Raw genomic sequence first — 26,640 nt, forward strand, 5'->3', positions numbered from 1 at the left:
CGTGAGCCCTGCTGACCTTAAACATTGTAAGACCGCGGCAACCTGCTGCACATGCTTTGTCCAGGTGTCAGTATGGATGATGACATCATCCAAGTAGGTGGCAGCATATGTAGTGTGTGGACGCAGCACTTGGTCCATGAGTCCAAAACTGATGAGTGTTGTGAAAATGAGCGGTGGCAATCTGTTCCACGAGCATGGGGTAGGCCCTGCGACCACTCACTCACTCTGCGGTAGTCAACACAGAGCCGCATAGATCCATCTTTCTTCACCACAAGAACTATGGGGCTACACCACATGCGAGTGACTCTTCTATTACTCCCATTTGTATTATCTCAGCCAACTCCTGAACAAATGCAGAGAGGTGAATGTTGAGGTAACATGTCAGGCTGTGAATGCTCCATCAAGACAGAGGTCAGATCTGTCTGCTGAAGGATCTCTTTCCTTAGAGGAACGCTGGGCGATTCTAGACCGCCTGGGTCTATCCTCAAAGGAAGTCTGGTTGCAGGTTTGTCATCATGACTGGGTTTCACTGTGACAAAGAACCCGGCAACTCAACCACTTTTTTTCTCACTGGGCTTTTATTTAGACTTCAAAATTCCAAATACTGATAATACTTTGTGTTTGCTGGATATATAAAAGTGTTTATGGTCACATGAACTATAAAAGGTGACGATGTGCCATTTAACCTCATTTCATGATGTGCAACCTTGGCACCGATGTTTACAAGTGATCCGCTGTCGTATACTATAAGACTAGAGGATTTTGGGATGTAAACCAGAGCAAAAAATAGGTAAAAAACAGGAAAAGTGGATAGTCGGAGCGGAGCGGTCAGGAAGGCGTCTGGACGTGGCCGCGCCATCTTGTGGTCAGACTTCCCAAACACACACCACTCTCAGCCACGTGGACAAGAAACAGGGTAACTATGTGCGAATGCTGTTTGTTGATTACAGTTCAGCGTTTAACACAATAGTGCCCTGCAGACTGTTCACAAAGCTGAGGGATCTGGGACTTAACAGCCGTCTGTGTGCATGGGTGTTGGACTTCCTCACTGGCAGAACTCAGGTGGTGAGGGTGGGCAGGTGCTTCTCCAACAGCATCACCATCAACACAGGAGCACCTCAGGGATGTGTCCTCTCGCCACTGCTCTACTCCCTCTACACTTCAGACTGTGTGGCCACCCATGGCTCCAACACCATTGTGAAGTTTGCTGACGACACAGTGGTGTTGGGTGCCATCTCTAACAACGATGAGGCGGCCTACATGGATGAAGTGAAGAATCTGGCATCGTGGTGCCAGGACAACCACCTCCAGCTGAACGTCAGCAAGACCAAGGAGCTGGTGGTGGACTTCAGAAGGGGTCAGCACAGAGACTACAAGCCCATCATCATCAATGGAGCTCCAGTGGAGAGGGTGCAGTCCTTCAAGTATCTTGGTGTCCACATCTCCTCAGACCTGACATGGGCTGCCCACATTCAGGCCCAGACCAAAAAGGCTAGGCAGCGCCTGTATCACCTACGACAACTGAGGAAGTTCAGGGTCTCTCCAAAGATCCTCAGGATTTTCTATACAGGCGCTGTGGAGAGCATCCTCACACAGAACATGACATCGTGGTTTGGGAACAGCTGTGTGAAGGACCAAAAAGCTCTCCAGAGAGTGATCCGTACAGCAGAACGCTGCTGCAGGATTGCTCTCCCCCCGCTTCAGGACACCTACACCAGGAGATGCCGGACTAGAGCAGCGCAGATACTGAAGGACCCAGTCCCATCCTGGCAACAAACTGTTCCAACTTCTGCATCTGGTAGAAGGTTCCGCATCTTCCAGGCAAGGACAGAGAGACTCAAGAGGAGCTTCTATCCCCAAGCCATCCGTGCTCTAAACACACACACCCGCCCTCTCACATCATCTATAATTGACTGAGACAGGACTCTTCCAGACACTAAACCAAGGCACAATGTACATTTCAATTCCTTTAATTTTAAATATGTTTATATTGTCTATCCTGTAAAATAGTCAGATGTCTATTCATATTAATGTGCAGAATTCACCTGCTTGCTGCTACTACTGCACATTCACCCAGTGTATATACTATATATATATATATATATATATATATATATATATATATATATATACATATATATAATGTTCTTCCTCTACACCCCCCCCCCCCCCCCCCAATTTTTGCACATGTCGAGGAGCGTGTCAGGCTACATTTCACTGTGTGTTATACTTGTATAACTATGCATGTGACAAATAAAGAACCTTGAACCTTGAACCTTCAGCTGAAATTCACTCAAAGGTGACACTTTGTCCCAACTGCATAGAGAAACTCCTCATCAAAGCTTTCCAGTGTAATGAAACCTGAATAACTTTTTTGGCATTGCGTAATAGAAACAAGACAAGATGTTATGTTGGTGAATAATTCATACAGGAATATAGACCACTGGTCTGTTCTATCCTTCATGTGTGTGCTGTGTTCACTTTCTGCCTGCAGTCATTTTGTCCCGCTCTGTGATTTGGCAGCCTGGGGCACTATTTGGCAGACCTCCGTCATTTCTACTTAGTATATCGGAGTTGCTTCTGCATTGAGTGAGGCACTGCAGCAGTCTGCAGCTTGTAGCAGTAACACTTCAGCAGAGCAGCAGGGGACAGAGGAAGGAGAACAAGCATACCGACGTTTCAATCTTATCGTTTTTTACTTTGTTTTTGGCTTAACTTTTAACTCGACTGAGATTGTTTGATTACTAACGAATCTTCTTGGTAAAATCTACTCAGACAAGTCCCGTTTTGGATTATGTAACTGACCAGTTCAGAGTAGAAACCATCACACATTTAGCTGGTTTGTGATATGACTCTATGCTGTTTTAGTACTGCAGCCAGTGTACAGATGGGCGGCGGAGCCACATGACTTTGTAACTACCCTTCCTCCTACTGCTTTCCTGTTTCACTGTACCTTGGATAATCATTGGAGCATGTCATTATAGCACAGTATGCAGCTCTAGGCTCTGCAATAGATTTGAACTACCTATCCTGCTCTCTATGTTTCATCTGGACAAGGACAGAAATTACAGGAACATAATCAAATGTATATTTTAAACCTGTGATCTTGCAGATGACACTGCGTAGTCAGTCAAAGACAACTGACAAATGATGATTTTTTACCAACCAATTAATATGCCAGGAAACACTTTGTCGGTTATTGTACTCTGGTGGTAGTTTTTACATGAGTGTACACCACCTGTGCACATCCCACCTGAATGGATCTTTTGTTGGGAATCTATCTTCTGAGGGGATTTAATCCATTGCTTTATAATTGAAATATGTCAAGTCTGCTTTGTTTCCCCTCTAAAAGAATCTGATTGATGGTGTTCCCGGCATCATCGCCCCCTTCTCACTGAGTCAGTGCAGTGTAGCTTTGCTTACATATGCGTCTGCTGCTGACTGGAGAGCAATTAGTATCAGGAGTGATTTGAGAGGTTTGCGCAAAGATCAGCTGGTTGGCTGCAGTTGTTGTAAGATGTGCTGTTTGTCTCCGACAGGGGAGGAAAGGGGAGAGGGTGAAATCTGAAGGGAGGGAGACAAAGCAGAGGGTCCTTCATTCAGGAACCTGTGTGACGCCGTGCACTGAGGAACAGTGTTTAATATGTACTGCAAATTCAATACGACCAACTTAACCCTTTAAAAACACCAACAGGTGAAGTGCAGCCTGGTGTGGATTAAAGTTAAGTTCACTTTTAGGTTTACCCTTTCAGACAGAATTTACATTTTTGGGCATCGCTGGAAGGAAATCATGAAATAGAAGAACTGCAAGGTGCGAGTGGAGTCAGAGCCCAGACGTGGACAATAAGGGAAAAAAACCTACAAACTTACTAGACTAGTACAAACCTGCTTAATGACTGGTTGGCAGTAACAGTCATCTTTTACAAAAACACAAGCTACATGTTTCTCGTTTCTTGGTTGACTACGGTTTATCGATCCGCCCAGTACTCATTAACAAGATCTCAGGTTTTGAACAAAGATGAAACATTTCTCTAAAATATAAATGTGATATTGTTCCTGTAGTTTCTGTCCAGATGAAACGCATCATAAATCACAATTTAACTGCAGAGTGAACCAGAGATCCAGGTTAGCTGGTTGTTCCTGTGTTGAGTCAAAGGTATAAAGATAAATGCATTACAGACATTCGCTTACTTAAAGCATTGCGCTCAGCTTTGTGCTCAAATTACAGGATCAAGTTTGAAGAATAAAAATTAAACTTGAGAAAATCCTAAACGGTGGCCATAAAAAATGACCCCTACCAGATTTAAAACTCCTTTTTGTCACTCCCTGCATGTCATCACTTGTCAACAGCAGGGAAACAGGTTGAGGGCTTCAGAAAACAAAAACATAAATGAGCACGAATGGGAAAACTGACAAGAGAGTAAGAAAGGGATTTGAGAGAGGGAGGTGTGCTCAGACATTCTACCTTCTGTAGTATGCTGAGAAGCAGTACACTGCAGCACTGATATAAAAGCACATGCATCCTGCCTCTCACCTAACCCTCTACCATGATGTCCTTCTATTCGTTTTGTCGCATACATGAGCACACATATCCACACGGCCTCGCCACACACGTCGGAAAAACTTCAAATGTGTGTGTGTGTGCATGCAGAGGGATCTCAGCCAACAGACTGCTGTATTCTCCTCCTGCTGGGGAGCAAACAGTATGCAAATCTTCAGCCAGGCTATTTGTACTGAAGTCACCTTACAGGGGACACTGTTTGTGTCTTTTGTGCAGTGTAGGGGAGGACATCCCTCTTGCTGCATCACTGCTGCAGTTATGGCAATCATCGGCTATCAGTTTGGAAAGTCTGTAAAATGCAGTCCCAGGTTTAACCACAATGACTGGTTTCATTTGGCCATCACAGAGTTACAATTTCAGGATTAGTGTTCACTTTCACTGTAGCTGCAAGAACTTCTCTCTCAAAAATGTCCTTTCCCAAAGACAGCCTGCCAAGTTAGACTGAATGACAGTGAGCTTCATGATGTAGTCACAGGTGAGCCTGTCAGGGTTCATTGGTGGAATTTCTTGCATTCTTAATGGTGTTGGGAGCATCAGCTGTGCAGTAGTCAGGCTGGTACACAGCTGACAGCCCTGTTTGACAACTGTTAGAATTCATATTATAGCAAGAACCAATCAGCTAAGTAAAGAGAAACGACAGCCCATCATTACTTTAAGAACTGAAGGTCAGTCAGTTGGAAAATTGATAAAACTTCTGATGTGTCTGAACTAAACGTGTCCAAGTGCAGTCACAAAAACCATCAAGCACTACGATGAAACTGTCTCACATGAGGGCGCCCCAGGAAAGGAAGACCAGGAGTCCCCTCTGCTGCTGAGGATACATTCATCCGAGTCACCAGCCTCAGAAATCACAAGTCAACTGTTCAGAGGAGACTGTGTGAATCAGACCTTTATCTCAAATAGCTGCTAAGAAGCCACGACTAAGGAAGAGCAACAAGCAGAAGAGATTTGTTTAGACCAAGAAACACAAGGAGTGGACATTGGACCAGAGGAAATCTGTGCTTTGGTCTGATGAGTTCACGTTTGAGATCTTTGGTTCCACTCGCCGTGTCTTTGTGTGTTGCAGAAAAGGTGAACATATGGTCCATGGATGGTTCCCATTGTGAAGCATGGAGGAAGAGGAGGTGTGATGGTGTGGGGGACATGCAGCGACATGCCATCCCATCATTTAGTTTTCAACAATGACCCCAAACACACCTCCAGGCTGTGCAAGGGCTATTTGACCAAAGAGAGTGATACAGTGCTGACCAGACAGCCTGGCCTCCACAGTCACCTGACCTAAAGCCAGTGGAGATGGTTTGGGATGAGATGGACCGCAGAGTGAAGGCAAAAGGACCAAAAAGTGCTCAGCATCTCTGGGAACTTCTTCAAGATTGTTGGAAAGCTGTGGGTCTTAAGCAGGTCAATTATTCGTTTCATGATGCAGCATGTTTTCCTTCAGTGAAAGGACTTGAGTATACTGTAGGTGTAACCAGGCTCGATTGCACTTTGGTGTAAGTGGCCCAGCCAAATCATTTCCTTTTTCCATTTGGGTCGCTCGAAGGAGCTCACTCACCAGCCTGAGTGATAGGATGCCTCCTGTGCAAACAGTCGTGAAATTTCCCAGGATTTCACAGTGATATTATATCAAAGAGGACGTGGTTGGGTATGGGAGCCATAAAGTGGTAGGCCACAGAGGGGCACAGAGTGAGATCAGCGTATGCTGAGCCATAGAGGTCAGAGGCCACCAACTCTCTGCAGAAGCAATCAGTAAAGACCTGTGTTGAGTCTGCGCATCCACAGGCCCCGCTGGTTTAGAGACTTATTCCCGTAAACGAAGCAAGACGAACAGCGATCGATTGATTTTACTTGCTAGCAAGGGAAGGACCTCAGAGCAGCCCTTCTGCCCTCGGTGTCAGACCACTTCGAAGAACCATCACCCCACAGTAGCCTTTTATTCCTGTGACACAGAGTTTACACAAACACCCATTGTAACCCCCCCCCCCATGCGTCATAAACCCTAAGGCATTGAGTGTGCATGTGTATGTATGCTCGTGTGTGTGTATGTGTATGCATGTGCACGTGAGTGTGTGTGTGTGTAAATGGGGTGTGTTTGTGTGACTTCCTGCTCACAAAAGGGTCATAAAGGCAGGAAGTTTACTAAACAAGAAAACAGAACCTTCACACAGGACGTGTCCCTATAATAAAACACGACCATTCAACTTCATGTGGTGTGCAGATTAGCTCAAAAACAGTGCATTACAAGCTTGATGCAATTGTTTTTTCATGGCAAGTGCATCCAAAGCTCACATCACCAAGTGCAATGCAAGAGTAAAGCACTGGTGTAAAGCCCACTGAAACTGGACTCTGAAACAATGGAGACAGCAATTCGATGGATGAGTTTGGTGGTTGCAGAAAAACTGTACTTAGTGGAGGTGGAATAATGGTGTGGGGTATCTTTTTCAGGAGTTGGGCTCAGTCTCTTTGTTCCAGTGAAACTTAATCCTTCAGGTTACCAAGACATCTTGGACAATTTCACGCTCCCACCTTTGTGGGAACAGTTTGGGGATGACCCCTTTCTGTTCCAACATGACGGTGCACCAGTGTGCAAGGCAACGTCTATAAAGACATGGATGACCAAGTTTGGTGCGTACACACGTGGACAGGCAAATTAATTTATAGCTTAAGTTCTACTGGCAGCAGGACTTAAATGATCTTATAATGTGCTTTCTTCCTGTACGGTGGTGGCTGAGTGAGTCTGCTCTCCAAGTAAAATGGTTTTGTTGACAATGACAATACAGGGTGACTGACACAGGCTGATCCAGCATCCATGTTACTGGAAAGTGTGAATCCTTTTGAAGGTGGTTTATGGTTAGCGTAAGTTTTAGAGCTGAGAAAATGGTTAAGGGAGAAAATGAATGCAAGTCAGTGTGATTTCCTCTGAAGGGATGGAAGCGCTATTCTATGTGTGTGTCTGTCTGTGTGTGTGTGTATATATCCAGGGCAGCTGTAGATAGCAGTGTTAAATTAGTCCGGGATAATAAGCTGTGGGACTTGATTTGCTCCCTGCGGATTAGAAGTAAACTTCATCTGTCCATCTTCATCACTGACCTGAAAGGCAAAGGCACAGACTTGAGAAAAAGCAAGCAGATGAAAATGCTCACATACGTAGTGATTCGTTGTGAGCACACACAAAAACAAATGACATACATGTGTGTGTTTGAAAAAGCACAACTGCATGACATTGCTGACTTTCATCATTGACCTACAGAGAGCTGCTGTTTGACATGTGAACACATGTAGACGTGGTTTTCATGTGCTTTGATTCTAAAACAACTAAAATGTAACAAAAATGTTACAATGGATCAGTACCATCATTGAGCTTATTACTTTCCCCACTCATTCACACTGTGACATATATACATAAATGTGTGTGTGTGTGTGTGTGTAGATGTGTGTGTGTGTGTGTGTAGATGTGTGTGTGTGTGTGTGTTTTAAAACCAAATATCCAATTGAGGGCTGTAAGGAGTATTTGTGACTATGCTCTGTGCACAGTGTATAAGCTGGCAATTGATCACCACCAAATGCAGCAAGCTGAGTACAGCCACAATGCTTACCATGGATCCTTTACAGGAATGGTATGCAGTGTGTCTTTCAGAAATTTGCAAACACTGAAAAACTGAGGACTGAGGAGGCAGGTTTTAAAAATGATGTACAGCACAAAACAGTGTGTCATGTCCTTCATCAAGAAAAGAAATGAAGCTGTGACACAGGACCTGACTAACTAACTGAAGCCTCATCAGAAATGATCTCAGCGGAATGAATGAAGAATCTATTCTTAGGGGGTGTCCAAATTCATGGGCTGCATCCTCCTGAGGAGCATTTGTAGACAGATTAAGTCACAGCGACGCGCCGAAGGCTGTGCAAATTCGTAGACTCCTCCGAATGCAGCCGAAAAATGCGTCCTCCTTTTCCCCGAATTTGAAGGATGGGCCAGGTATGTCCATCGTGGCCTACCATATCCCAGAATTCATAGCGGCCCAGCCAAACTCCAGTTTCCAGCAACTTTTAAGATATTTTCAGGCGAGAAAGTAGCTGTGTAAACTTCAAATATCTGCTCGGTTTATCAAGATATCGCATACTTGCAAAAGTGCTCCGACGTTTTCGGAGACGTCTGTTACCCACCAGCTCGATAGCTAGCCAGGAGCTCGAGGGTCACTAGAGCCGCCGAGAACGGCACAACTCCCGGCACAACTCCCGGCACATCATTTTCAGATCACCGCGGTCTTTTGCTACTCAGGTTAAAGGTGATATATAAGTCACTTAGTCAACCTAAAAATGTTATTGTTGGGCTTTTTTCAGTGTTTTATTTGTTCGTGAGTAAATCGGTTTGGCTGAGATTAAAGTTATTAGATTAGATTAGATAAAATAAAACTTTGTTAATCCCCTGGGTGATTTTCACACAGCTGAATAAACGTCAAACAGAAAACTGATTAAACAGAAGTGTGAGACGGTCGAGAGTTTACTCCAGTGTCCTGTTATATTTTAGATAGCAAGGAGCAGACAGCCGAGTTTATTAAACTCCACCAAGACAGCGGTGACGCAGATCTGAAGGCGAGACCGTCCAATTTCACAGGGGTTTACTTCGGGTCTACCCGACCTTCTGAGGACCCGGCCCACGTAGACCGCGAAGGCCGGGTCCTCAGGAGGATGCAGCCCATGAATTTGGACACGACTTTAATGAAGGGGCACTTTCTGCATCCTTTGTTTCTTCCTGACTGTGTTCTGAAATATGTTGAACCACTCAGGACCTTTGCACTGAATCGACAGGATTACTCCACACTGGCTTCAGTGTGTTGTTGGCACCCCCTCCTGTGGTAGAAGTGCACTAAAGTGAGTTGGTGATAATGTCCTGATGTTTTGTTTGAGAAAACAGAGTAAACTGTAACACCTTTCTTGTTCTCTTTTTACTGTCACTGTTTCTCTACAGTATGTGGCTTTTGCCTCGCTCTTCTTCATCCTGCTCTCCATCTCCACATTCTGCCTGGAGACCCATGAAGTCTTCAACACCATCTACAACAAAACAGAGAATGTCACCGTCGGCAACGTGACACGTGAAGAGGTACGGTAAAGTTTTAGTGACACGCTTTGCCTAACCACAGTAGGTACCGCCTTGGGAAATATATGTCTCTTTAAGTACCAGTCATGTGACAGATATTAAAATACAGTAGCATCGGCCTAAAACTTCACTACATACATAGTTGGGACAATGTTATGTCTTATATAAATGCTATTACTGACTGCCATCAGCAGCCACAGCTGTATTTGACTCAAACAGTATTAACTGCATGGCATTGAAACACTCACATAGTCAGGGTGTGACAAGTGACAATAGTAACTGCATTGAAACACTCGCAGCAAAGGGGGCTAACAGCTCTAATACTGCATTCACACACGCAGCAGGTGGGAATATTAATAATAACAGCTCCATGCCATGCAAAACATTAGCATTTAGTCATTGGCAACATAGCCTACACTCCTCGTGTGTGAATGGCTCTGTAACACTGCTCTGTGATGTTTGGATCAAGGAAGGTCAGCTTCAGCCTCACACAACCTGCTTCTGTATTCTAGCATATGAAGAGAAACCTTTCTTGCATGAATATGTGGTCACCAATGGAAGTGCATGGCCTTGTCTAAGAGTCAAAAATGTCAAAAACGTCTGATTTCTGAAAGCAAACTTCAGTGTCTCATCACAAGATAGTTCTCTTAAACCCTCCTGCTCTTTGGGCATGCTTCGAGGCTGAATGGGTTTCTCACTTCTGCTGTCACTGGGAAATATTCACTGAACTGTCTGAGAGAGACAAGGTGCACAATGATGCTGTCTCTGACAGTGAGGATCAGGTTGTTGTCAGACAGGAAGCTCCAAACTGGGGAAACCTGAAACATCGCCTGTCTTGACCTTTAGCAAGCAAGCAAGCAATTTATTTATATAGCGCTTTCAGATCAGCCACCAGCTGAACACAAAGTGCTGTACACTTGACATGCCAAAAATGATACACTGAGCATGTTAAAAAAAATGAGAAAAATAGTAATAATAATATAAGATAAGTAAAATATATATATATATAAAAAAAACACATTTAAAACAATAAAATCAGCACATTAGATTAAAACAATAAAATCAGGGTCAGACTGTGTCATAAGCCAAAGAGTAAAAATGGGTTTTAAGACGTGTTTTAAAAGTGGACAGTGAAGGGGCCTCTCTAATGTGCTGGGAAAGATTGTCCCACAGATTAGGAGCAACAATAGAGAAAGCCCTATCCCCTCTGAGCTTTCTCTTGGACCTGGGTAACTCCAGGAGCAGCTTGTCAGCTGACCTGAGAGACCTGGGGGGTGAGTAAGGATGCAGAAGCTCAGAGAGGTAAGTTGGGGCAAGACCATTTAAACATTTAAACACAAACATGAGAATTTTAAAATGAACTCTAAGATATACAGGCAGCCAATGGAGTGAAGCCAGGATGGGAGTTATGTGCTCTCTTTTACGAGTTCTGGTTAAAAGTCGTGCAGCAGAATTTTGGACCAGCTGCAGACGAGAGAGAAGATGCTGACTAACTCCACAATATAGTGCATTACAGTAATCTAAACGACATGAAATAAAAGCATGGATTACCGTTTCAAGATGCGGCCTGGATAAAATCGGTCTTATCTTTGCCAAGCGCCTTAGATGATAAAAACTGGACTTGACAGTACCCCTAATTTGACTATCTAATTTAAAATCACTGTCCATCTTAAAACCCAGGTTTGTAACAACAGATTTAAAATACTCTGCCAGGGGTCCCAAATCAATAGCGGAGGGTTCACAAGGTCCACTAGGACCAAACAGAATGACCTCAGTTTTGCTGGAATTGCATCTTAGAAAGTTTAGGGACATCCAAGATTTAATGTCTTCTAGACATGCTAAAAGTGGCTTAATAGAGAAGGCCTCTTTCTGCTTCAGAGGCAGATAGATCTGACAGTCATCAGCATAGCAGTGGAAGGATATTCCATGCCTTCTGAGGATGGTTCCCAGGGGCTGTAAATATAATGAAAAAAGCAGAGGCCCTAAAATTGAGCCCTGCGGGACCCCAGACTGAAAAGTGGCAGAGGAGGACTCATACCCTAAAAAGTTAACACTAAAAGTTCTGTCACAAAGATAAGACCTAAACCATTTCAAAGCAGTACCACAAATGTCTGCAAGATGGTGCAAGCGAGTCAGTAAAATGCTGTGGTCTACAGTGTCAAAGGCAGCTGTTAGGTCAAGGAGGACAAGAACAACATGATTGCCAGAGTCACAGGAAAGGAGGATATCATTAAAAACCTTTGAGAGTGCTGACTCCGTGCTATGAAAGTTTTTAAAACCTGATTGAAAGACCTCTAGGACACCATTCTCATTTAAAAAATCCATCAATTGGCAATGTACAATTTTCTCTAAGATTTTAGACATAAAAGACAACTTGGGGATAGGTCTGTAGTTAGCCAACACAGTGTGGTCCAGGGCAGGTTTCTTAAGCAAGGGTTGTACTACTGCATGCTTAAAATTAGCAGGGACTACACCAGATATTAAACTGCTGTTTATAACAGTAAGAACAGCCTGGCCTATGCTAGGAAAAATCTCCTTAAAAAATTGTGGTGGGACAGGATCATTTGGGGAACCAGAGGGCCTCAGGTGGCCGACCACATCCTCTAAATAAGAAAGAGACACAGGCTCAAACTGGTTAAAAACAGCAGAGCAAGGGATCGAGACAGAGGGGTCAGACTCAGGAGAAGAAATGAGAGCCCGCGTGGCTGCAACCTTCTCAATGAAAAACACATAAAATCATTAGTTTATGAGAGGCCTCCAAGCAGTCACTTTGTGGAGCATTTAAGACTGAGTCAATAGATTTAAATAACACACGTGGATTGTGACTGTTGGAGGAAATGATCTTAGAGAAGTATTTTCTTTTAGCCTCTTTGACCGCATCCTGATAGAGGCGCCAGCAGTCCTTTAGGATTTGAAGAGACACCTGCAGTTTGTCCCTCTTCCATCTGCGTTCAGCTCTACGACACTCCCTCCTCACAGTCCGAGTGGCGTCATTAAACCAAGGGTCAGTTTTAGCCTTGGGCTGCCTGGTTTTTAATGGTGCCACAGAGTCCAGAATGGTTAGGCAAGAAGATTGAAACCAGGAGCTGAGGTCCTCTGTGTCCAAGGGAGTACGATCGGCAGGGATAGACAGCTGGTTAAAAGCAGTTGAGAACTGGGCAGCAGTGAAAGGGTTAATAATCTGACAGCGGCGAACAGGAGCGCTGGTTTGAGCTGTAGTGCGTGAAAACACAGCATCAAATAATACAGCCATATGGTCAGAGAAGGCAGTGTCAGTCACTTTCACATTAGACACAGGTAGACTGTGTGACAAGACCAGGTCTAGTGTGTGTCCGTGTTCATGTGTGGGACCAGGTACGGGCTGGACCAGATTAAAAGAGTCAATGAGGCTTAAAAACTCCTTCACCAGAGGTTTATCAGGGCAGCAGACATGGATATTAAAATCTCCCACAATAAGAACATGATCATATCCCAGAATCCCAGCTAGAAATTCTGAAAAGTCATTTATGAAATTCTTAATGTATTTAGGGGGACGATAAATAACAGCAAAGATCACAGAGTTAGAGCGATTAACTTCAAAACACGTGAGCTCAAAGCTGGAAAACCAGGGCTGTAAAACACACTGTTTACATTTAAAATCCTTTTTAAAAACAACCGCCGTACCTCCTCCTCTCCCTGATGTCCTTGGTGTGTAAAATAGGAACAACCCGCTGGTAAGAGTTCAGATAAAGTACTGGACTCACCAGTATTAAGCCAAGTCTCCGTGACACACATGAAGTCTAGTTTCCAGGAGGTGAATAACTCATTCAGAATAAAAGATTTGTTCACCAGCGATCTGGCGTTTACCAGCCCAATCCTGACAGGAGCCGGGGATGAGGTAAAAGCCCCAGCGGCACAGGGAGTCCGACACAGCGGCCTCAGATTGCGGACGTTCGCCCGGCGCACGTTGAGCTGAGGAGGACAGGGGTCACGGAGGAGCGGCGCATCATCCTGGCAGACCACGGGGATGAGGCAGGAACCCACGGGGTCCAGGAAACGTCGGTGCACAAAAACTCCAGGAAATAATCTCTGTATTCCTTTGACGGTAGTGGGATGGTGTGCTAAAGAGATCTTGAGTTTAACCAGCCGACCACTGCGCCTACCCCGACGTCTTCGCCGGGGAGGTAGCATGACTGCACGGCATGGGCAAGTTGGGATATGTGACAGCAACGGACACCATGAATTCTGACCTCCGTTAGAAAATGGAGCTGTATTTTGTCCAGAACTTCGGAGGTTCAGAAGCGATTGGCGATCGTACACCAGTAATGACCCGATTTCTTGAGTGACACATGACAGGAGCAATATAAAAACAAACAAAACTGACAGCGACAGACGAGCAGCCACGTACACCGGCGCCATCTTTGAAGCATCAGCATCTTTATTTGGAATAAAAGGCGTGTTTGTTGTTGTTCTGCACATCAAAAGCAGTGAGGGACACTGCCTGTAGCCCCAAGTTCGGTTCTTTTAAATGAGAAAAAATGTCCGACTGGTATGTTAGCTGACCGAGTCACAGAAAGTCTTCAAAAACATCGAATAAAGGGAAGTTTTTGCCCTGTAGGAACATCTGCACATCTCTGTCCTATTTAAAAAGACTTGAACGGATCATCCCCTTGAAAGCCATCTTACTTCTGTATGGACCAAAAGGTCCTCTGAGCTGCGCTTTGATCTTCATATCCATTTTTGCAATATCTGTAGTCTTATTGAGCTGAATAGGAAAATAACAAATGCGCTTAATGTTCTCAGTCGGTATGTTCTTAAGTTCATTTGGTCTGACTGCTGTTTGCAGCAACAGTAAGTTGTTGCAAAGAGGCATCAAGTTAATCTGTTAGGCAGCCTGCAGTACATGATGTCTGTTAACTCTGGCTGGTGGCAGACACAGCTGTTTGCCAGTGACGTGTGGCGTACCAGCTTTAGCTGTGTGGAGAAAGACACAATATGAAGCTCATTGTGCTTTGGCATTGGGTGTAGCATATATCTATATGGCTGACTTTGCTGGTTTGCCTTTCAGCACTGTGTGCTTGGTTGTAGGACGTGATGGTTTCATGCATTTATTACTAAGAATAATAATTCAACCCAAGAAAAGAAAAGAATATTCTAAGAATCTTCATCAATGCACATCATCCTCTGTCCCCTTCCAGAAGAATCCAAACCTGATGTAACTCACCGTTGTGTGCCGTTTGCTGGCATCAGGTATGACTGCTAAGTCGCCACCGTCACTGGTGCTGGTAGCTTCTGCTTACCATCCCAGCTCAGTTTGTCAACCCTTTTACCTTACACCTGGTAAGCTTGTAATCTCATGGCTGATTTAAGTTTTTGTCCTTCTTTTTCAAGAAGAACAAAAACATAGTTCGAACTCAATTTCAGTGATCTTGTGGTTAAGAATTAAATATATGTAGGAGACTTCCTGCGTACCACAGTTTGAGAGATCTTGCCACCAGGCGTTTCAGTCCAGTCCAGAGAGCATATATGGGTAATGTTCACGCCTTCATCTCGTTGTCCAATAAGAACTTTGAGTTTTGATGAATGCTCAAAGTTTTCAGTTTTTCTGCTGAAACATGTGCTGTCCTCTGGATTTGATACTTATTTATTATACAGGCTGTACAGTACATAACATCAAACTTTACATGTTTTATGTAACTGAAATGTTCAATTATGTGGGCTACAGAAAATAACAGTAATAGACTATATTTATATGAAATGTGTAAACTTAATGCATTGAGATGATTTTAACCACATGTAACACCTGCGTATGTGCCAGTGTGATAATGATCTAATCACTGAATGAAGTCTGAACTAGTTCAAGCAGTCAGCTCATAACATGGCTCCCTCTCTTCACATCATATGACTAACACACACACTCTTGGATTCTATTTAAAGTACAGCTTCCCCTCTCTCTCGCTCTAACATGTTAGTGCCATTGCTCCTCTTCATCACCGTTTACTACTAAGAAGTGTGAGCAGTGGTCTCCTCTCAATAAAGCCCAAAATGGCTCCCGATGGTCCTGAAACCCCTTAAAAAGCTGAAGCAGATATTTATACTATTATAGCAGTATCTGAAAATGCATGAAGTTACACACTGGCATGTTGCTCAGTACTAATTTGTGGGATCCATCCCTTTAAGCAGATCCAGAGACTGGACCCACACCATATGAGGAAAATGCCCTGAATGGATTCAGCATCTAGTCATCACACTAGTACCTGCTATCAAACACACAGAAATCTACTGTTCATTTGTGATTATATCAACTGTATATGTGCAGTCGTACTATATATGTAATAATATTACATCTTAATAATAAAAGATGAGGAACAGAGGTATTGACTGCATTTTATTGTGTAACAGTATATCCATTTGTGATTTGTCATGAAGTGTGGAATGAGAGGCATGAACATGCAGCACTTAGACACCAGCAGGTGAAGCTGAAAACAAACCTTTAGTTCGGATGCAGAAGATCCACAGAGGGAAAAATTAAACAGCAAAATCCAAACTTTGTGAAGAACAGGGAGCACATGAGAGGATGTTAAAGAATGACCTGAAATAGAACAAAGGAAGCAAAATTAAATGCAAGACACAGAAGACTAGCAAAAAGTAAGGATAATAATAAACACCGAAGGTCCACATGAAGGGAACACTGAGTCTATCATCCAGACTACATTAACTGCAGTACTTTTCATATCTATCCCTTTAAAGTCTTACATTGTAACACAGAAAATAGAAACTGATGCTGACAGTAAACAAGACATTTCAACATGCTGCAAGTTTTTAAGTGAGACTTGGAACCTGTTAGTTTCAAGTCTCCCCTTTCCACTACCCCACGACACCAACAGCTTTAAAATGAATCCGCTGATAGAAAGAACAACAGATGACACCTGAATAGATCAATCTATTGAGTGCTGAATGCTAACTATTATGTGCAGGTAGCTGAAAAGCTAAAACGGCTAGCATCACCTCAGCCCTTACCTTTGCTAGAAACTCTATTCTTGTCTTAATATCAAGAGAGGGACGTTTCAAAATTTTAATAATGCCTGGAAGACTAGTCATGAAGATTTAGTGCCAAGGTGGAATAAAGACAGTTTTTTTTATATTAGTAAGCTATTACCAGTTAGCTTGAGTATACTGGCCGATACTGGCCTTGCAGATGCAGCATATCCAGTTGTGCTGCAGACTGTGACTGTTCGTTTTTCCTGCCTCAAAGTTATTATTGATGTTTTTACAACAATGTTAGAATTTCCCGGTCTCCACAGTACCTACCTGAATGTAAACACTAGATGCTTTTGTAAGGTCCATTTGCTGTCCTTCGGACGAAGCTATAAATGGTCCATTTTACTGTGCTGGCTGTTTAACAAAAGTCTTCACCTTCTTATTCCACACAGTACCCTTGTAAAATTGCCCATAATCCACAATTTTTATTTATACTTTAATTTGTTTGCATCATTTTACACTCTGCACATCAAATTTTAGAGCTATATTTGCTGCATAAACCTAGAATTAAACAGTTTTATCTTTTAAATAAAATTATGTTAAATTTGCGGCTGCATTTTTACATATGTTTTGTGTGTAAAAATAAATACATTTTGTGTAGGAAAATATAGAAATAATGATTATTATTCATGTTATTTTACAAAAAGACATTTTAGTTTACAGACTATTTATTTTGTAATTTTATTGAGTTTTGATGTATTAGCAGGAAAATTCTGTAACAGTGTTAAATTATGAAATTACAATTCTTTTACAGTGTGTGACATATGAGCTTGATTAAAGTAATGTGTGTGCTCATTTACATTTTGTAAAGCCACGGGTCAAATAACGGATTAAACACAGTGTTGTTTTCAGCAAAAAGCACTATAACTGCTTCATCTGAACTGGCCACTAAATCAGATTAAAACTCTAAGAAATCAGACGGTGAGTGTCAGTAATACCAGGTGAACGATAGGTAACAAGAAAAAACGAAGCTCTTTGGGTTCTCAGGTTAGGGTGAAGTAAAACTCTGTCTGGATCTTTGCTTGATTAAAAAGCTGGTGTGAAAAACTGCTTCCACTCTGCAGCCGCTGCTTCAAGGCAGAGAAAAATCAATATGTTGATCAGTTATTAAATCATTTACTAAGAAAGAGACCTAATGTTTCAAAATCCACATTTAATCATTTCACCCTTTGTTGCAGCTGATGATGCTACGTTGTTCTTTCTTTATTTTTATGCTATGATGTTTTGTTTATCTTGTTTTGGTTTGATGAGAGTAGAGAAGCTTCTGAGAGGCGTGTAAGACTAAAACTCTGCTTCCTGCTCTCAGCTCTACGGGGTTTTTCAAGAAAGTTTCCCAATCATCTATAAAGCCCACTTTGGCACCACTCAGGCCACCAGCAATTTAAAAATAACGTGCAGCTATATATTCCTGGTCTGAATGGGAGAGGGCCAGGGAAAGCTACAGCATCTGACATTATTTTGGCAAGATACACAACGATGCAACATTTTGCTGAATCTATGTTTATTTTTAGCCAGCGGTTTTAGGGTACCACCAGTGTCACATGCTCTGGCCCTTGGAAGATAATCAGCAATGCTTGCTGCAGTCTTTAGCTTAATGTTTACCAGAACAATCTGCAGGAGGGACAGATGAAGAAGACATGCTGCTTGTGATTTGGCTAACATTTGTATAACCATGTGGCAGCAACTGCCTTAAGCAGATAGCTGTAGCTGAGGAGTTACAACAAGTGATCTACCGATTGGAAAATCGATCCCTGGCTGCCCCAGTGTCCAGTCTCCATGCCCAAGTGTCTTTGGGCAAGATGTGTTCACTGAAGTATGATTGTGTGTAAATGTTAGACATGAAGTGTGTAGAAAATAGCTTTTGGGTGAACGAGTGAGTGTGGCACATTGTGTAAAGTACTTTGAGCACAATGTAAGACAGTGTTCATCAGTCTGTCACAAAAGAGCGCCCTACTGCCCATACAGGCAAAATGTAAACAAAAGAAACGATGACAAAGATGCTTAGCACATCAATACTGACGCGAGATATCATCTGAAACCCCAACAGTGATTTGGATTTTGCTAGCGTGTTCATTTTTACTAATTACCAATTTTTTAAAATTGCTTTTAGATTGTTGGCAATATGCATGTGTGCTCACACTCGTCAGTTTTGGTTTTGCTTTTTTTCCTAACCCTTAGCCGTAAAAAGCCAGTGGGGTATTATTACTGGGGTGATTATTACCGAAGTCAATAGGATAACTTGAGCACAAGGCGACGGAGGATTATTGAAAGTTCAGAGGTCCCATTTTCTGAAAATGGTGTGAATACGATACCGAGAAGGAAGCCATCCAGGATTTATACCACAGGTGCATCTGCTAAGAGATGTCACACAGAAATGTTGTTCTTGGGTCAACAACCACTTGTCAGAAGTCAGACATTTGTCTGTTGTAATGAATAAATAATAAGATCAACTAAAATTCTCTTCTTCTTTTCTTCTCTGCAGATTGTGTATGAGGTGGTCACAGACAGCTGGCTCACATATGTCGAGGGCGTCTGCGTCATCTGGTTCACCATTGAAGTGATGGCACGCGTTATCTTCTGTCCTGACAAGGCAGAGTTCTTCCGCAGTGCCCTGAACATAATAGACTTTGTGGCAATTGTGCCCTTTTACCTGGAGGTGGCGCTGAGTGGCCTATCCTCCAAAACAGCCAAAGACGTTCTGAGCTTCCTGCGTGTTGTGCGCTTTGTCCGTATCCTACGTATATTCAAGCTGACCCGCCACTTTGTTGGTTTACGTGTGCTGGGCCACACTCTGCGTGCCAGCACTAATGAATTCCTGCTGCTCATAATCTTCCTGGCACTAGGTGTCCTCATCTTTGCTACCATGATCTACTATGCTGAACGTATCGGTGCTGACCCAGATGATCCAACAGCTGCAGCCCACACCAACTTTAAGAACATCCCCATCGGCTTCTGGTGGGCTGTGGTGACCATGACCACGTTGGGATATGGGGATATGTATCCTGAAACATGGTCAGGAATGCTCGTGGGTGCCCTCTGCGCCTTGGCTGGGGTGCTGACAATTGCCATGCCAGTGCCTGTCATCGTCAATAACTTTGGCATGTACTACTCCCTGGCCATGGCTAAGCAGAAACTCCCCAAGAAGAGGAACAAGCACATCCCCAGGGCGCCACAGCCAGGCAGCCCAAACTATTGCAAGCCAGATGCCCTGGCAATGGCGACAGCATCTCCTCACAGGTTGATGGGAAATGTGCTCGGGCCTGGCATGGTGGGATCTGGCAGCATGATGGGTACTGGAGACTGCCCATTAGCACAGGAGGAGATCATTGAGATCAACAGGGCAGGTGAGTAACTGGACAGAGGTGAGCCAAGTCTCTTATGGAGTTTGAAGGGATGTGAGGGGGAAAGTTTCTTTAGGTGAAGCTGCTTTAAAGATGATGCATTCTTCCAAACAAAGAGGGGATTATTATCCCCCTATGAAAGATGAAGTGTTGTTAAACAGAGCAAGCTTTTTTAAGGTTTTTTTTAAACATAGTTTTATTTTAGCTGCTTACATTGAACAATATCACTTGACAAAAAACACAAACTACCAGGGTCAGCATTATTATTGATAGTAATAATCAGCCTGTTGTTGTTACTCTTCTTTGGCAAATCTTCCAAGCTCCTTCAGATTTGATGGTCCTGGGGGACGTTAGTCTTCGGTTCAGTAACATTCACGTTTGTCTTCCGTACTTATTCATCAGGAGCGATGTATGACAAAGTGATGACCGAGAGTTTTACAGCTTGAGGTTTTCCTTTAAAATTCTGTCCTTCTTTCTTCATGATTCCTTCCACCTTAACGAGAGTTCCACAATCACTGAGCCGTCCCCAGAGCATAATATTCCATAATACTCCCACCGCCATGTTTCACTGTGGGGTCGATGTGTTGCACACTCTTATTTCTCCAAACGTAAGCAGCACTTAGATGAGCTCTAGTTTCATCTCATCTGATTACAAGATTACAATTCCCAGCTTCCAACTTCTGTCGGGCTTGTTCTGTACGACATGAGGGTTAGGGTTATCCCCTAACCTTTTTAATTTGCGCAAATTGGAAGATAACTCTCAGTTTTTGAGCATTTTGAGCACGACAAACCTATCGCACATCATTACACATCAGTGTGCTGTCAATAAAACTAATAATAATAATATTGACCCTGGTGAAAAAGGTTAGAGTTAGGAAGTTTCAGCTATTAGGAAATTCTTAAGTCTCGAAGGGCAAGTTTGAATCTGGGCCGTTTCTCACAGACTGATTCTCATTAGTACTGGTAATCTGCAGGTGGCACTGATTCTTATTATTGTACGATCTACTGTACAATATGAAGCGCCTTGAGGCGACTGCTGTTGTGATTTGGCGCTATATAAATAAATTTAATTGAAATTGAATTTAACTAATAAATTGCATTGTGTAACTATAGCAACATTACAAACACATCCACGATTGTGATGTTGATTTGTGCAACTGCAAAGGAAACCAGTGATGTCCTCACTTTGATTTCTTTTCTGTCCATTACTCAGTTATTTTGTGAAAGTGCACTGTTGACCTGACGATGGCATCTAGCGTGGCTGTTAGAATATCTTTAACAAATTGATGTGACAGAGCATACAGACAGGTCCTGAGGCTGTCTGTATGCTCTGTCACAACATGTTGCCACAGAGTTGAAGAGCTTCAGACGCCACCTCACCACATAAAGGTGTTGGAGCTTATTTGTTGATAGTAGTGGGAGACCAAACAAGCTCAGCGTATTGATTCATTCTACTTAAAAATGCATTTGGAAATATGAATAACACACAAGTTACACTCTTAAAAAAATCAATTATAAAACAAAAAGGGAAAAGGGTGTTTTGAAAGATATTACAATAGAGAATGATGAGATTGATGAGATGACCAGTTGCTCAATACAATATAAAGCATTTCACTTCATGTGTTACTGTCTCTGCTTGTGTGCTGTGGTTAAAGTAAGCTGGAAGAACCCAGAACAGTTTTCCAGCTACTCCAGTCCTCATCCATCCTTCCTTTTCCGCTTACCCAGCTCAAGGTCATGTAGTGCTCAAAGCTTCTATAGGTTGAGACGCAGAGTGTAGACACATAGCCAGTTTGTTGGCACCCTAATGCAGAGAGAATCGTTCACACCTATGGGCTGTAGACACACCAATTAACATAAGATCAGTAACTACATGGCAGAGCACCTGGAGAGAACCCTCACAGACATGAGGAGAACAGGACAACAATGTTAACCACCATAGTGCATATTTGGTTAATAAGCAATTAAAGCTGATTGATCATGTTTTGTGTGCTACATTGTGGCATTGCTTCTAGTGACACCATGGAGATGAGTAAAAAGAAAAGAAAGAAAGAAGACAGGACATGTTCAGCACGTCATCTATGCCCATGTATACTGTACATACATCTTTGTTTCAGGCATTGAGATATTCTAACTTTCTGTTATAAGTAAGTAACGTTTATTTGTTCAGCACTTTTCACAGACAGTCACAAAGGGCTGTACACAAAAAAGAGAAAGAAATTAGAACATGAAGTGTCATAATAGAGAATAAAAAAGGTATGAAATAACAAAATAAAATGAACAGGTTAAAAATAAATAAATAACAATTCTATAAAATTCTCAACAGAAAGCCTGATTTAAAAAACAACAACAACCTACAATTGAATTCAATTCGTTTTTTAAAATATATTTATAAACTAAATCACAACAATAGTTGCCTCAAGGCAATTTATATTGTAAGGTAAAGACCCTACAATAATATGGGAAAAACCATCAGGTGACCTCCAACGAGCAAGCACTTTGGCAACAGTGGGAAGAAAAAACTCCCTTTTAACAGGAAGAAGCCTCCAGCAGAGGGAGGGGCTAAACTACACCAAGATTTCAAATACTGGACTAAGCAGCTGAAGCAGAAGGAGACAGAGCTTGATTCACAGCACGTGACCCCCATAGAAGAGATAAGAAATGTTAAAAGATTAAACGTTTTGATTCATCACGGCACACAGCTATAACAATCGTGGCTCAAGAGTTGGGAGGTCGCCTTGTAATCGGAAGGTTGCCGGTTTGAGCCCCGGCTTGGACAGTCTCGGTCGTTGTGTCCTTGGGTAAGACACTTCACCCGTTGCCTACTGGTGGTGGTCAGAGGGCCCGGTGGCGCCAGTGTCCGGCAGCCTCGCCTCTGTCAGTGCGCCCCAGGGTGGCTGTGGCTACAATGTAGCTGCCATCACCAGTGTGTGAATGTGTGTGTGAATGGGTGGATGACTGGATGTGTAAAGCACTTTGGGGTCCTTTGGGACTAGTAAAGCTATACAAATACAGGCCATTTACCATAATGGTCACTCCTATAATCTTTTAACTGCCTTCTCCTTCCCTCTTTTACCAGACTCCAAGCAGAACGGTGATGCAGCAGCTAACGCTGCGGCTCTGGCCAATGAGGACTGCCCTACCATCGACCAGGTCCTGGGAGATGAGCGTAGCCCGGCTACCGGTGGGCTAGGCTCCACCACCAGCCGTGAGCGCTACCCGCACGACCGGGCGTGCTTCCTGCTGAGCGCAGGGGAGTTCCAGCGCACAACAGACGGAAACGTTCGAAAAGGTAAGGGGGTGGAGGGGGATACTGAGGGGAAAAGATGCAGAGAGGGGAGGGGGGTACTTGAGTGACAGCAGTGCATGATCCTGATTGATTAAAGCAACAATATGCATAGTGTGTGAAAATATCACGTTTGATCTCAGACTTACATACATATATACACACGTACACTGAGTTAACTACAACACTGAGAGAAGATTACTCCAACATAAGCAATAATAAAAAAGCCATGGTGTTGTCATTTAAAATAAAATGAGTTAAATCATCCTAAAGCACACAATTGATCACATTCCCATTCCATCCATTCTTTTTAATGCAAGCTTAGTTTTGCAGTCTCACTGCCTTGAGACTGTTCATAATCACAAACGCTGTCCGTGGCACATGTAACACATGACTCTCCTTTCTGCTTTCCAAGTATGTGATTGTAGAGGAAGTTCCCTAAATTTGTATGTCCTCCATCTGTACTGCAGAGGTCGCTGCGGCGCTAGTGTCTGGTGCCCTGAGATTGAGTGACTAGATTTACTGTGCTGAACCACAAAAGTAATCACTGATTCATTGAACTGAATTCAATGAATTGAAAAATCATTGTATTAATATTCTGCACTGAGGTGACTGAAGAGTCCCTTAGTAGTACTACACTGTCCTTCAGTGTATGCTTCACACTGTTTATGGCAGCTGATAGAGCTCTTTGTGTCAATCTCTTTTCACACAGCTAAACTGCTTCATTATGAAACACTACTCTTTTTGAGGGATTATAATGTCAACTGTAATTCTTTCTCCAGGTAGGTATTACACAGCAGATACTGGTGCTACTTTATGTTTTTATACTGTCAACAAATCCCATGAAAACTAAAATAACACTAGCAAATATGTTCTCCTGTCATGGACCTCTGCTGGCAGCATACGTCAGGGTTTCTGTCCGACTTTGATCAAACTGTCAAATACTTGTTTTTTCAAATTGTAATTATGTCGTCTGTACTTATATACAGTGATCACAAGCAAGATATAATGTGACAGACTCTCAGAGAAAAGGGCTATTTCCCCCAGGTTGACCAATTTGGTGGTGGTGGGTGGCACTGGTAGATGTTATGTGCACCATGTCCTCCCTGCTGACTGATAGCAGAGTTGACTCAGAGTCATTTGGGATCATGTTGGGATATATTCCACAGTAGGAAATAGTCCCTTCAGACGTCTTTCCACTGCTAGATGTGCAGAGACAGCACACATAATGCTTATTCACAAGGTATGAATGCATCATTGGAATAACTGGGCTATCTATGCCTGAGGAGCTGGCAGGTTGAAAAACAGCTAATGTGGAGATTTGTGTCCTTACATGGTCCTCCAGCTAAAGGGCTCCAGACTAGTGTGGATACTCGTTTCCTTCTGGGCTTTGTTCACAGTAAGAAACATATCGAACGTCATGTATATTTAGATCATTTTTTGTAAGTGTGCTATTTTTCATATTTTATCTTGCTGAACAGATGGATCAAATACGTTTCAGTGTGTTCACCATATCACCCTGCTTCACTGTTCTGCTCTCTCTCTCACTGTCACTCTTATCTATTCACTGCATAGTTTATTTTTCTTACTTTGTTACACTGAAGTTCATTAACTGTTCATTCTTTGTTTCTTTCTCTCTTCCTCATACTCTCTTCTTTCCCATCTCCACTGTCTTGTCTATTATTCATCCATCCGATGATTCTTACTTTGCCCCCTTCTGCTGCTGCTTATTGTCCGCCAACTGTGTCTGCTGATTGTCCTCATCCATTCATTTTCCTATTATATTCCTGTTTCCAACGTAACGTTTGCCAACATGACCTGCCACACAATTTTCCTTGACCTTCCTTTTTTGAAACTCTCTCACAATCGTCCTGTACCCCCCACACTGTATTTCCCTGATTCACACACACACACACACACACACACACACACACACACACACACACACACAAAATTACAAAATACATAGCCACAAGCTGGAGGGGGCTCTGTTACAGCTCGGTAGGATTCCACCTTCTCCTGGATCAAACCACAGAAACACAGAGGTAACCCAGAGCACCCTTAATAACCTGAACTACTAAACTGCATAAGTGAACCAAAGATTACCTTTAAAGTTAATTAAACCACATTAGATCATTAAATATTGCAATAGATATCATTTGACTGAATATGGCTCAAATACAATACAAATACAATTAGAAGAAAAACAATACAGTTCACTACACCAGACTAACTATGCTAACATACTGTCACTGAAATGAAGCCCTTGAGTCACCTTCAGTGCTGAGTCGTACCCTTATGATATCAGAAGTTGGGTTTTCTTCTTCTTCTTCTTAGAAACAACAACAACAAAAAGTAAGAATCATTCTGATGCACATAAAATGATTCACAGCTTCCAATATTAAACTAGACTACATGTACTACATCAGAGTGCATATAATGTAGTGCACTTAATGCAGTACATTAGAGCTCTGGTCATTAGGTTAGATTAGGCTCAAAATCAGAATCAGAATACTTCATCAGTCGGAGAGGAAATCATGTGGTCACAGTTGATCCAAGACAGCAAGAACAGGAACTAACTAAACTCAATTCAATAATATTACAAAATATAGTAAAAAGAGTCTAATAAATACAAATAGATCTTATAAATATCCCAGTATATTAGACTTGATGTTTAGGGTGTGTACTTGTGACTTTGATGGAGGAATCGTACAGCGAGCTAGCCAGTTTCCTGTGTAGTTAGTGGTGTATTTGGGTAATCTTAGTCTCCCGTTGTACTGGCCTGTGACCTGTCATGGAGTAGGTGAGAGGTATTGTCCAGTATTCTCCTCATCTTGGACTTCTTCTCCTACACTACCTTTAGGGAGCTCCAACCTCACCACCCTACTGGCCTTGCACATCATTTTATTGAGTCTCTTGGCATCCATGACCCTCAACCTCCTGCCCCAACATGCAACTGCACAGAAGATGGCACTGGCCACAACGGACTTGACAATCCTGAGTATTGTCCTACAGATGTTAAATCACCTCAGCTGTCTCAGGAAATACAGACGCCTCTGGCACTTCATGTAGATTGCAGCTGGTTTTCTGGTCCTCTTAAAGTCCCCAATCAATTCCTTGGTCTCTGTCACATGGAGCTGCAGATGATTCTGCTCGCACCACGCAACAAAGGAGTCCACCACTACTGGGTACTCCATTTCATTCCCCCCACTGATGAATCCAACCAGAGCAGAGTCATCAGAAAATTTCTAAACATGGCAGGAAGGTCCATTAAGTGACTGATGTCTGTGGTGTAGAGGGTCAATAGGAAAGGAAAGAGGATGGATGCTTGTGG

The 26,640-nt window shown here is 42.9% G+C and overlaps 1 protein-coding gene across 9 annotated transcripts in view; it reads left to right on the top strand.

The window, feature by feature from the left end:
• LOC120736307 (potassium voltage-gated channel subfamily C member 1-like) overlaps positions 1 to 26,640 on the top strand; it is a 95,503-nt gene that overhangs the window by 29,369 nt on the left and 39,494 nt on the right. For 3 of the 9 annotated variants that reach the window (XR_005696464.1, XM_040036330.1, XM_040036328.1), the window contains exons 2-4: positions 9,531 to 9,662; positions 19,162 to 20,023; positions 23,100 to 23,312. Coding sequence is in view for 5 of the 9 variants with exons in the window: in XM_040036330.1 (XP_039892264.1) it covers positions 9,531 to 9,662; positions 19,162 to 20,023; positions 23,100 to 23,312 (1,207 nt within the window). In the remaining 4 variants the exon portion in view is untranslated. Of the gene's footprint in view, positions 1 to 9,530; positions 9,663 to 19,161; positions 20,024 to 23,099; positions 23,313 to 24,018; positions 24,089 to 24,787; positions 26,266 to 26,640 lie in introns of those variants that run through there. The other 6 variants (XR_005696461.1, XM_040036327.1, XM_040036326.1 and 3 more) reach the window with 6 other exon arrangements.

This window comes from Simochromis diagramma, unplaced genomic scaffold (genome assembly GCF_900408965.1).
Source record: "Simochromis diagramma unplaced genomic scaffold, fSimDia1.1 OVJJ01000497.1, whole genome shotgun sequence".
Lineage (NCBI taxonomy): Eukaryota > Metazoa > Chordata > Actinopteri > Cichliformes > Cichlidae > Simochromis > Simochromis diagramma.